This window comes from Cebus imitator, unplaced genomic scaffold (assembly GCF_001604975.1).
Source record: "Cebus imitator isolate Cc_AM_T3 unplaced genomic scaffold, Cebus_imitator-1.0 Scaffold259, whole genome shotgun sequence".
Classification (NCBI taxonomy): domain Eukaryota; kingdom Metazoa; phylum Chordata; class Mammalia; order Primates; family Cebidae; genus Cebus; species Cebus imitator.
In genome coordinates this window covers 1,224,791-1,237,915 of record NW_016107574.1, presented here as the reverse complement: position 1 = coordinate 1,237,915, position 13,125 = coordinate 1,224,791, and the positions used below count along the sequence as shown (strand labels likewise).

General features: G+C 49.7%; 1 protein-coding gene across 3 annotated transcripts in view; it reads left to right on the top strand.

The window, feature by feature from the left end:
• The first annotated feature begins 942 nt into the window (after positions 1-942).
• MXI1 (MAX interactor 1, dimerization protein) overlaps positions 943-13,125 on the top strand; it is a 75,720-nt gene continuing 63,537 nt past the window's right edge. The window contains exon 1 of one of the 3 annotated variants that reach the window (XM_017499690.2): positions 943-1,495. In XM_017499690.2, coding sequence (XP_017355179.1) covers positions 1,222-1,495 — 274 coding nt within the window. In that variant the 5' untranslated portion in view covers positions 943-1,221. Of the gene's footprint in view, positions 1,496-1,700; positions 1,724-2,872; positions 2,988-13,125 lie in introns of those variants that run through there. The other 2 variants (XM_037728236.1, XM_037728238.1) reach the window with 2 other exon arrangements.

Sequence of the window (13,125 nt, the reverse complement as noted above, 5' to 3'; positions counted from 1 at the left end):
TAAATCAGATACAATTTAATATACAAGCATCTTATCAGACATTTCAGTGATGTGAAAACTTAGGCCAAGAGAGGTTAAGAGACTTGTCCAAGCTCACACAGTCTGTATGCAGCAGAGGTGGGATTTGAACCCTTTTATTTGGCACTCTAGAGCAGCCTTCCGTTATCCCCTGAGGCCTCCAGTACTTCCCAGGGCTGGAAAGCATCCATGACTGCTGACAGCAATGGCAGTGAAACAATGTCAGCTGGGGTAGGGGCCTTCAGAGGCAAAAGGTGGAATTCAGCGGGGGGCAGGGAGGGATGGTTCCTGAGCTGCCACTTCTGCCTCTCGGTCAAATAAAAGGGAGCCAGGTGTGGAGGCATCCTGGTGTGAGCTTTGCACAGCTGAACCAAGGCTGGGGAGAGGAGTGTGGAGAGGGATGCTGACATCTCCTCCTACTTCTGGAAAATAACTTTGCATTTGAAGGGAGAAAGGAGTGAGTAAATCCGTAACTCGGATTTGGGCGGCCTGGGATTTCGTTTGGCTGTGTGAAGGCACACACAGGTGCCTGCAAGTGTGTGCGTGATTACGTATGCATGTGTGTCTGTGTGTAGGAGTGTTTGTGTGGGGGGTGGGGGGATCTTCTAGTTACATACATGGTTCCCTTCTTCCCATTTGGATTGAGGGCTCTTATTTATTTATTTAAGTCATAGCAGCCACCATGTATGGAGACCTAACTATGTGCCTGGCATTGTGCTGGACACTTTTTGAGCTTTTTTCTGTGAAAAAAGTAGTTTGTTTTTATGGAGGTGCATCCAGAGACATCACGTATTTTTTTTTCCATTCCGGTTAAAACGCAATGTTCTACTCTGTGGAAAAACTTGGGGAAAGGCAGGGAAGGCTGCGGGGACGGGCAGGGGCGGTCCCTGCCTCGCTAGTCTCCACCTTTTATTTTGACCGGTCCGATGGCGACAGGCTCGCACTAGGACCCAGGCGCCAGAGCGCCTCCGTCTGTCCTGTAGGTTCATTCAATCTCCCATACACACAGACCCACAGCGAGACCGACACACACTCCCATACACTCACACACACAACTGCAGGCAGCGAGGCTCGGGAAGTCAGGCCGGCTCCTCGCCCCGGCGCCTTCTCCGCTCCAGCCGGCCGGGTCTCCCTGGGGGCCCGGAGCTCGGCCGGGCCGAGCAGCCCCGTTAGAGGAGGAGCTCAGCGGACCCCTGTTCCTCCATGGGCAAACGCGGGCGGCCGCGCAAGGAGGCGCGCTGCGAGGGCGCGGGGCTGGCCCCCGCGGGGCCCCCGGCTGTGCCCCCAGCCGCGGCCGCGCCCCAGACCCCGGCTGTGCCGGAGGAGCCCGCGGGGGCCAAGCCCAGGTGCCCCTTCTCGGACATTTTCAACACCAGCGAGAACTCGATGGAGAAGCACATCAACACTTTTCTGCAGAACGTGCAGATTCTGCTCGAGGCCGCCAGCTACCTGGAGCAGATCGAGAAAGAAAACAAAAGTAAGTTTGGGGGCCCCTGCTCTTCCTCGGCGCCCGGCTCTTTCTTTCTCGCCCACTTGGGCGATCCCTGACGCGAGCTCGGCCCGCGCCGCCCCCCCCTCGCCAGCCCCCAACATACACACATCCAGCCCTTGGCAGTAAAGCCGATGACACTGGAGAAAGGACATGCACGCACAAAGCTGCTAAAGATGTAACAAAGACGGGCGAGGGGGAGAGAGGGGCCTGTCGGTGCGTCGGTCTGTCCGTCTCGGGCGGGCTGGGGCTGGGAGGATGGCCCCGCGGACGAGCGGGGGAGTGTTGTTGTTTGCTGACAACTGAGCCGAGAGCTCATCTCTTTGAGGTCGCCTTTCTTCCTTTTTCTTTTCTTTTCTTTCTTTCTTTCTTTCTTTCTTTTTTTTTTTTTTCCGGAGCCTTCTCAGGCAGACAAGTGTTGTTTTTCTGTCGCTCGTTCCTGGATGGGGTGGGGATTAGAAGCCGAAAGTTGGAAACCATAGGCAGAGCTCAGAGGTTCCAGAAAGAAAACACACAGACACACACTACAACAATAACAACCAAACAGCTCTCCGCGGCGTGGGCTCGTCTCTGTCTCTCTCTGCTACTTCGCCTTTTTCCTTTCCTCTCGCAGCAGGACTGAGCTCAGGCCATCATGTCCACGGACACAGTCCCCCTGCACCTCCGTTGTCCTGGGGTGCCACCGCCCCCCCCCAAAAAAAAAGAGGCCGGCAGGGCCAGGCAACGCCAGCAGCTCGCCCCGGACACGCAGTTCTGAGCCCGGGAAACTTGGCCGTGGGGACGCGGCTAGAAGGAAACTTTGGGATCTTGCAGAAACAATAGTTAGGGAAGAAGGTGTGGGCTGTTGTGTGCTTTTTCTTTATTTTCCGGGAAACGGCTCTTGAGTGAGCGCGCAGGGCAAGCCAGGCAAACGCCTTCCTGGTCGATTTCTACCTCCCCCTCCCACCCGCCCACCCCCAGATTCACGTGGAGAGCAGTGCGTGGGTGGGGGTGTGCTGGGAACCGCACCCTGGCTTGGCCTTTTTTTTGTATTTATTTGTTTCATTTTTGCCACTACCAGCCAGGTCCCCCAGCTTTCCCAGGCAGTCGACTCAGCGCCCTAACGGGGGCACGCGTGTGCTGCGTATCCAGCACGGTCCTCAGAATAATAGCTATGAAAAGGAGGAGGGGGACTAGGCAGACAGATCGACAGACAGGAGGAAACCGGGATGTTTAATGTGTCCGAACAAGTAGGAAGATCAGTGAGGCGCGAGTGTGTGTGTGTGTGTGTGTGTGTGAGAGAGAGAGAGAGAGAGAAAGAAAGGTCCGATTGCAACGTGTCAGATCTTGCAACCTTCTCCCCCCACCCAACACAACAACCCTCAGACACAAAAACACCATCGCTGACCGACACCCCAAGTCTTCAGGGTCAAAGTAACCGTGTATTGGCAGCGCAATTGTGCCGACGCTGTAACGCCAAAACAAGGATTTGTGTTGCGAGGTCGGTGGTGCGTTCTTTTCTTTCTGTTCTCGCCTGTTTTCCCGGAGTGCTTGGGTTGCGAGAGAGGCGCATCGCAGGCTGTGTAGCCGAATCGCCTCGCAATTATTCATGGTAGTGGTGGGGATGGGGACGCGGGAGCTATGTGTGCATTTGTCTGGAGGGTAGTTTCTGAAAAGCCAGAGCTGGTGGGGAGCTGGGTGAAGACGTGGTTTTGTTTGGTGTGTTTGCTTTTGTTGCAGGGGGGAGGGGCGCGATTTCTTTAGCTATCCCCCTCCCCGGCTCCCAGTTCTCTGGAGTCTGTCCCGTAGCGTTGGCTCGGACTAGGGGTACACCCCAAGAGGGCACCTTGGCAGTGTGTGGCGACCCTGGCTTACCCCCCGCACACCCCAGCGAGGTGTGTTGAGGAGGCGGTCGGAGCTTCCTCAGCGTCCCGCCCCCACTTCGCACCCGCAGACAATCGGAGACCTCCCCCCGCCCCACCCCCCACCCCGCCGCCCTGGCCGCCGCCACCTCGTTGTTTACCCCGTGCCGGGGCTCCGGCGTGGCCACTAGTCACGTAAGCAGAGAGCCGGGCGCGCCGGGCTCGGGCTGTCCCGCGCGGGGCGGGCCCGTGGCGGCATAACCGGGCTCCAGAGGCTGGTGAAGCCGAGGGGCTTCCTCCTAGCTCGTCTCCCAAGGCGTCCGCCCTGCAAATCTGCCAGCCCCCAAGAGGGGCTCGGAACCTTAGCGCCCCAGTCCAAGTCAACTTCGTGTGCGTAATAAGTCCCTCGGCCCCGCAGCCCCCCTCCTCCGGCCGGCTCCCGGCGGGAGTATTTTTAGCTCTCTCGCCTCTTTTCGCCGCTGCTGTTTGGCTCTAAATGACGTGATGCCAACGGCCCCCAGATTTCCCCGAGAGCTTGGGGCGCTGCGCCGTGCCCAGTTTGGCTGCAGAGACCCAGCTCCAGGCCCTCGCCCCGTCCCCAACAGCTCGGACAGGCTGGGGTGACCAACGGTAAACTCCGTGCGACCATCCGCCAGGCCCTCTGTTATACCCCCTGCAAACAGTGGCGGCCCACGGGGGCCACCTTATCCCACCCCCTCTCCTCTCCTTCTCCTGCCCGGTCTAGGTCTCTGGGTACGGAAAACGGCAGGCCCTACATCTGTCTCGTTTTATGGGGGGCGCTTCTTCGCGCCGGCGGCGCTCGCCGTTGTTTTCTGCTCTCTGCACACAATGCCCGCGCGTCACGGCAATCCGCGTGTGCACAGCAATAACGCGAGTCGGGGGGCGGGTCGTGCGTGCGCCCGGCTCGGGCACTGCGGGTCGCTCCGCGCGCGCGGGGCTTGTTTTGCTCCAGAGCTCTGCTTTCCGAAACGCTTACATCATTCAGTCGTTGGGGGAGGGAGAGGGATCTGGGCGTTCCGATAGGATTCCAGTATCTACCAGGTCCCTGGTTTCTGGAAGGAAGCAAGGACCCTAGCTTTTTAGTTATTACTGTTGGGGGTGGGGTGGGGTAGTTTGTTGTGTGCGTTTTTTTTTTTTTTTTATTTTAATTTTTTTTTTTTTTTTTTTTTTTTTTTTTTTTTTTTTTTTTTTTTTTTTTTTTAGGTCACTACTGCAAAGGGCATTGCTGGCCGGCTCAGGTGCACAATCTCTCCGCCTTCATTTCAGCGAGTTCCCCTATAATCACTTGATCTCGGTTTCTCCGCCTTCTCCTCCTCCCCCTCCCAGCTAGAGACACATGGTTTCCACATGGAGACAAACTTCTTTCCTCCGACTGGACTTGACCTAGCTGCACCGTTCAGCCAATCGGCAGCTCCAGCCTCTTCTGACGTCACGCGTTACTGAGGCTGGAGGCTGGGGGGTGGAGCCAGGATGCAAGCCAGGAAATCTCTGGGAGCTGTAGTGCGGCCAGCTGGTCCAGTCTCTTCTTGAAGGGACGCTCTTCTCCCTGGAGATGAGAGTCGAGCCCCGATTCTCCATTTCAGGTTCTGTGAGACCTTTCTGAGATATATGGTGAACCCTGAGCTAAAATGTTCCATTTTTACTGCTGCTTGCAAAGTACTTAGTTGGCAGGAGCTTGCTTTATTTTCCGTTGTAGCCAGAACTGCTTTTCGTTGCCTTGTTGAGGTTTCCGTACTGGTAGTGTTCACCAAGTTGTGGCCACATTGCTGAATTATTTCCAGTAGAGAGGTTGAGTTTTCTTCGGGAGGGGTTCACATTAAGTCACCCAGTGTTGACTGCTATGTGCTAGGCAGGGAATTCCCTAGGAAAGGCAGGTACATTCTCCCAAAATTCCAACTGATGTGAATCTCTACGGATCAAAAATGAAGGCCCCTAGAAATATTAATCATGAAGGCTGTGACACTATTGACACAAATTCAGAAGTTACATGTAAATAACCTCTGACATCATCACCTATATGTATTTTGAGTCCAGTGGAAGGGTAGGAATTAAGGACTAATAAGTAGAAAAAGATTTTGGATAAGGTTAAAACTAAAAGAGAAGAGATTCATAAAGGGATGTTATGTGCATAAGAGCTGGTTGGCAGGTAAGTGAAAGAAGCTGTGAGAGCAGGTAAGGTCTGGAGGAAAGAAATGGGCTTCCCAGTGTCTGGGGGAGGTTGCTTTGGAGGCAACACTTAAGATAGGGAAGGACAATCAGATGAGAGTAGAAAGCCATAAGGCTGCTTGGAGTGGATCATCTGGGTTTCAGGATGGGGTGCTTTCCTAGGGGCATGGACAGCCCAAGAAGCAGCCTCTTCATCCTGGTAGAGGAAGCTGCTGTTGTGTGGTGTTATTTGACCCCACCCTGCCTTCCTGACTTAATCTCCTCTGCCTTGCCGTGAAACCTCTGTGTCTGCCCAGAAGGTCCACCAGCAAGCAGGCTTCACAGTCAAACCTCTGTGCTTGACTGTTACTCTTCCTGTCTAGAATGCCTTCATTCTCGTACTCCCCTAAAGAGATCTGTATCCTACCTTCTCTTCAAGACTTAGGTCAGTTGCCACCTCCTCCAGGAAGCTTCCCCTGGCTATTTCAGCATATTTGGCTCTATTTCTTAAGTCACTGTAGTTGAGAAGATGAAAGCTTTGCAGTCACGTGGAGCAGGGCCCAACTTGCTACTCTACTGTTTACTAGCTATGTGCCTTTGGATACAACCAACTTAGACTCTCTGATATTCCATTTCCTTTTTGCAAAATGGGGATAACAGTATGACCCTTATATCATTGTCAAACAACTAAATGAGGCACTGCACTTAAATATGTAACATACCTGAAATATAATAGGTGCACAACAAATAGCAACTTCTCTGAGCTTTGATAATCAGTACCATGCACTTCTCTACTTGCTTCATGTGTGTTAGCTTTATCTTGACAAGGAGATTATTAGTAACTTAAGAGAAAAGGTCACTTACAGTATTCAATATATGCTATCCATTGCATATAGCACACCACTGGGCATATAGTAGTAGATTCTTTTTTTTTTTTTTTTCTTTTTGAGACGGAGTTTTGCTCTTGTTACCCAGGCTGGAGTGCAATGGCGCGATCTCAGCTCACCGCAACCTCTGCCTCCTGGGTTCAAGCAATTCTGCCTCAGCCTTCCGAGTGAGTAGCTGGGACTACAGGCGTGCGCCACCATGCCCAGCTAATTTTTGTATTTTTAGTAGAGATGGGGTTTCACCATGTTGACCAGGATGGTCTTGATCTCTTGACCTCGTAATCCACCCATCTCGGCCTCCCAAAGTGCTGGGATTATAGGCGTGAGCCACCGCGCCCGGCCAGTAGTAGATTCTTAATGTAAATTTCTTGATTGGTTAGATTTGCCATGTACTAGCTATGGTACAAGGATCAGGTTTGGAGGCCAGAGGACACATGACAGCCTTTCTGAAGATTTGAGGAAGAGTCAGAAATACTGATCTCCATCTCCCTTGGGTGGTAAGACCAATCCCTGCAAGGAGATGATAGTTCAGACCTGAAGAGCTGAGACTGCATTCTGTGAACAGCTGTGACCCTGAGAACAAATAAGAAAATAGGAGACTAGAGTGACTTGTGCTGAAATTGAGGGCTTTGATGGCAACTAATGTTCAAGCTGGTCACATTTTTGTATGACAACCATCTTATGAATATATTCATTCTTCAAATGTATATTGAACATCTACTATGGGCAGATGCTTCCTTCTGAAAACTCTGTAGATTGAAATATGGTGGGGTGGAGTAGGGTATTTGTGTTTAGTGGAGTTATGTGAAGAGCATTCTTAAATCAGGCCCTATTTCCCCTGCATCCTAAATTATGTTCCCTGGATTCAACTCTTTTTTTTCCAGTTTTAAATATGATCTGTGCGACTGGTAAATGCCAGAAGAAGGCTTTTTTTTTTTTGAGACAGAGTCTTACTCTGTTCCCGGGCTAGTATGCAGTGGCACAATCTCGGCTCACTCTAACCTCTGCCTCCTGGGCTCAAGCAATTCTCCTGCCTCTGCCTCCCGAGTAGCTGGGACTACAAGCGCATGCCACCACGCCCAGCTAATTTTTGTATTTTTAATAGAGACAGGGTTTCACCATGTTGGCCAGGATGGTCTCGATCTCCTGACCTCGTGATCTGCCGGCCTTGGCCTCCCAAAGTGCTGGGATTACAGGCGTAAGCCACCATGCCTGGCCAAGAGAAGACTTTTTTTTGAGGATATGGTTATGGCTTTCAGAATCCCAGAGCTCCAGGGAGAGGGAACAGGGCCTTGGAAGTTAGAGAAGCTGAATTGAGCCATTCCTGGTTTGGGAGCAAAAAGGAGGCTCCATTAGCTACCAAGGCAAAAAAGTAGCTGCTCATCCATCTCTTGTCTCTGTTCAAAACACTCTCCCACTGACACATCCAGAAATGGGGATCATCATCTGGGGATGCCTGAGCAAAAGTCTAGATATGAAACTGAAGAATGAGGAGGGTGCCAGCAGGCAGCAGCAGCAACTAATTGTATGGCATAATATCAGTAATGGGTCCCATTTATTGAACACTGACTGTATTCCAAGTATGGGGCTATACATTCATTATCTCCCCAATCTTCACAACAACCTTATGATGGATGCAATTTTATTACCCCCTTTAATGGAGGAGGTAACTGAGGAGCAGGGATACCAGGTAACTTGCCCAAAGGACATATAGCTAGTAAGTGGCAGAGCTGAGATTTGAACTTAGGTCTCTGATTCCAGAGCCTATGCTCTTTTTTTAAATTACCACAAGGCTTTATTGTTCCAAAAAGTATTTGCCACCAAAATAAGCCATTGTATAATTCTAGTTGTAATAATCACAGTGATGCCACAATTTAGTTTTTTTTCCTACCTTTATGATTTTTTTGTTGTTGCTTTGTTTTTCTTTCTTTTTTTTCTTGAGACGGAGTTTCACTCATGTTACCCAGGCTGGAGTGCAATGGCGCGATCTCGGCTCACTGCAACCTCCGCCTCCTGGGTTCAGGCAATTCTCCTGCCTCAGCCTCCTGAGTAGCTGGGATTACAGGCACGCACCACCATGCCCAGCTAATTTTTTGTATTTTTAGTAGAGACGGGGTTTCACCATGTTGACCAGGATGGTCTCGATCTCTTGACCTCGTGATCCACCCACCTCGGCCTCCCAAAGTGCTGGGATTACAGGCTTGAGCCACCGTGCCCGGCCTTGTTGCTTTGTTTTTCATTTGTTTGCTTTTGCAATGGAGTGTCACTCTGTCACCCAGGCTGGAGTGCAGTAGCATAATCTCAGCTCACTGAAACCTCTGCCTCCTGGGTTCAAGCGATCCTCCTGCCTCAGCCTCCCAAGTAGCTGGAACGACAGGTGTGTGCCACCACACCCAGCTAATTTTTATAGTTTTTATTTTTATATTTTAGTAGAGATGAGATTTCACTATGTTGGCCAGGCTGGTCTTGAACTCCTGACCTCAGGTGATCCGCCTGTCTCAGCCTCACAAAGTGCTGGGATTACAGGCGTGAGCCACTGCGCCCAACCCGAGCCTATGCTCTTAATCATATACACATGGACTCATTTTACAGCCAACAAATAAAGTCTAGAGAAGTGAAATGACTTTCTCAAGGTTACCCAGGAACCTGAATTAGAGCTGGTATTTGAAACACCTTGTTTATTGTCCAAGGTCTTCCTGCACACACCTTGCTTAGAAGAGATGTAGAAGTGAGGCTGGAGGCAGAATAGCTAACCAGAGACCTTTTTTTTTTTTTTGTCTTTCAGAGTTGTTCAACTCTCCTGGCCTTAACTCAAGTTTAGGGCTCCTAGGAAACACCACGCCCCGCCTGCTGCTTTCCCAAGTCTGTCCTCTGGGCATATTAGAGGACTTGGGGCTGTTGCTATGGTACTGGGGCCAACAGCAGGTTCATCAAAAGCCGGGTCTTTTGCCTTTTGAAAAAAAAAAAAAAAAAAGCCCAGCCCTGCAGAAGCGAATTGGCCACAAAGATTTGCATCAGTCATTGTGGCTTGTTCTGTTTTAGATCCCCCTGCCTCACTACCCCACCCCCTCCTGCCTACCACCACCACTTTCTATAAATACAGTTGGATAAATATTGATTTAAACTGGGTTTCTGGAGGAGAAGCACATGCTTGCCCTGGTCTGGTCTTCACTTAGATACCACCAGTATGTCAGGCCTGACACACCTAACCCCTGACAGTTCTGGCTTCCAAGTGACCTGTTTTGGGGAGATGAATTGTGGTTTTGTGGCTTTTGAGTTTAAAAAAAAAAGTTGGGGGGGGGAAGAGAAAGAAAAAGAAATAAAAAAGTAACAACCCAGCAAGATATGGGAGTCTTCCTGCAGAATGAGGAAAGCAGCTTTCCGCAGGCAGAAGTAGGGGAGCTTTATGGTAGTCTGGCCCTCTGAACCATTCTTTTCCCTTCCCATTTTTCTTTTCCCTTCACTTCAGGTTTTGTTTTTAAAGGAGGCAGGTAGTAGCATAGAGCATCAGGAGCAGAAGGAGCCCCAGAGGTCACAGAGCAGCCATCATCCTCACTGTACAGTTACGGAGCCTGAGACCCAGAGACGGACACTGGCTTGCCCAAGATGACACAGCAGAGGCAGAACCAGGTCCTTCTGGGCTGTGTTCCCTCCCACCTGACATGAGAATGGGTTCCAGGCAGAGCCCCACCCTTGGCATTTGTTTCACAGGTCCAGTGCTCATAAAGTCAGCAGTTTTCAAACCTGGTTTACTGATCCCAGGGTGTGTCCGGTTATTGCAAAGGTCATTGCAGCATTCTCAATAGTCTTTCAAAATGAAGCTAATTTCAATTTGTCATACTTAGAAAAATATTGTCTTTTACATTTGAGGAGGAGGAGCTAGAAGGTGGTGGCAATGACAAGATGGCTATCCTAAGCCTTGACTGAGGAGGAGGAAATAGTCTTGGGGGCTCCTTCTGGAGGTTGAGAGTGGCGTTCTGGGGTCACAATGGGGAGAGAGAAAGAGAGAGAGAGAGAGTTAGGAAGGGAATGGGAGAGGTTTCAATTCCCCAGGGACAGACACCTGGCTCTTCTAACTTAAAGGAAGCAATTGTCTCTGATGTCATTGTACCCAAGCGGCCTGGCTAGAGGTGTAAAAGCTGTCAACAGCTGACTTGATCTGTGTGGTAAAAAATAATGGGCATTTGCCACCATCATCTTGAGGAGGAGGCTCATTCTTTGCTTCCTCATCTTGGCAGAATGGGTGCTGGGCCCCTTGCTTATGAAACGTTTTGAAAGTTCAGGTGACCCTTGGCTTGAGCAATATACTCCAGGAAGTATATGTAAACAGAATCCTTTTTCAAAAAAATTTAGAGAAACTCTCTTGAAAAGGCCCTTGTGGCAACTACTTTAGTAAGATGTGGAATTATGTTGTGAGCCTGTCATTCTCCCTAAATTTGTGTTTGTTCATTCATTTATTAATTAAACTAGTACTTAGAGAGCATATACTTGCTTTATGGGAGGCACCGTGCTAGGTCTTGGAGGTAGAGTCCCTGCCCTCATGGAGTGTATTGTTCCAGAGCCAGGTTTTAGAGGGAGAGTTCCCGTCCTCATGGAGTGTATTATTCCACTGCCAGGTTTTAGAAATTCACTTGTCTTAAAGTGAACTCCAACAGTGCAGGATGGCATTTGACTTGAGCTTTTTGTCTTTGGTTCTAGCTATCATTATAGACAGAATAAAAATTTAGCCTGAGCTTCCAAAAGAAGTAGTTCCTTCCCTCCCTGCCTCCCGCATCTATGTTTAAAATCCTTTTTTTTTTTTTTTTTTTTTGCTGTCACCCAGGCTGCAGTACAGTGGCACAATCTTAGCTCACTGCAACCTCTACTTCCTGATGTCAGGCGATCCTCCTGCCTGAGCCTCTTGAATAGCTGGGACTACAGGTGTGTGCCACCTTGCCCCACTGATTTTTTGTATTTTCTGTAGATACAAGGTTTTGCTATGTTACTTAGGCTGGTCTTGAACTCCTGCACTCAAGGGATCCTCCCACATTGGCCTCCAAAAGTGCTGGGATTGCTGGCATGAACCAGCCTGCCCAGCCTAAAATCCTTTGTGTTTTGTGTTTGTCCTTGTAATTTCTACAGATCTTTTTTTTTTTTTTTCTTTTACTGCCTGAGCTTAGGAAATTGTAAGCAACCTTGTAAATAAATACATTCCACTCTGAGTTCTTTACAGATAGGGGCCTTCTGCACTTGGAGTATTGTCCACACCACTGTTCCTCCCAAGTCTACTTGCCTGTACAACATTGGCCACAGACCTCTATCCAACTCCAGTGTCTGTAAGGAAGTTTAAACACAGCAAAATTCGAAAGATAAACACACTGTCTTGAGGGAGAGGGAGATTGGGAAATTCAAACGAAAAGCCAATAAAAGGGGATTTGGATTACCTACTATTTGAAATTTCTTTTTCTGTGTCTTTATTGCCATTAGTAAGAATGTTTGAATAAAGATAATTTGGGAGTAGGTAGGCTATTGTATTAAAGTGAAGGGCATGCCCAGGGCTGCTCTGGGCAAGTGAGAGCTGGCGTGGACTTTGTTTTTATTTCTGCAGGGGCCCAGAACTACCTTATGGTGCCCCTGTGTTATCTCCCTCTTACCTCCACCGCAGCCTGACTGTCCTGCCATATTTCTTGGCTCCCAAGACTGTGCGTGCCTTGCATACAACTTTCATTTTTTTTCTGCCAGCTGTAAAACTGAGCTGAGTTCAACAAATAATTTCCAAAACCTGCCACAGAGCCAAAAAGTGAAGCAGGTATGATCTCCAGTTCCAGGTCTATATTCTACTTCAAATGATAGACAAATAGCAATCAATCAACAATTCTTGTCCGTCTTTTGGGAGTGTGATAACCTGTCCCTAAGAGAGCTGCTGACAAGTGCAGTGTCTTCTTTGTTTTCCAAAGGAATAGTGATATGGCCTCCTATTATTGAGCATTTACTGTGGGCCCGCACACTGCTGAGTGCTTTATATTAAATTCTCACAAACATCCAATAGTCAGGTGCTATAATAACCTTCATGTTATAGATGAAGAAAGCCTTAGTTTTAGCAAGGCTAACTTTCCCAAGGCCACATGCTAACAAATAGCAGAGTAGAGACTAAAACTCCAGGTTTTTCTTTCTTCCTAGAGAGACCTTAGGGCTCTGGGAAAAGCCCCAGGGAGTAAGAAATTTCCAAGAGGCAAGAGTTGGAATCTGGAATGTTTTAAGTTCAGGCTGAGGGTCCCCTTGGGGATGCCTCCCTGGAGCAACTTCCTTTTCTCCCCACTCATGCTAGGGTAGAGAGAGGGCGGTCAGAACCTCCATGGCCCTTTGGGCGTTAACAGTGGAGCCAAATGGCCCCTTTCTCTAGATGGAGATGGTCTAGGGTGTCACTGCTTGCCTGTGCAGTACTACCTTGCCCAGCACCCCCGGGGAACTCACCCAACTAGTAGATCTCCTGTGGTTCTGCACACTAAGATGTCAGGGTGTGAATCCACACCCTATCAGGCCGTATTAGGCTTCCTGGAGGCGCTTGAGCTTGTAGGGTAACTGAGCTGGCCCGTACATGGAGCCAAGAGCTTCTGCCAGGGAAGCCAGAGGAGAGAGGCAAGTGTGAGCTGCAGAGATGAGCATTAGGTCCTTGCTGTCACCGTGACAATGTGGGCTAGCTGGTTCCGGTCAGATGATGACATAAGCCAACCTCTTCCTCTCA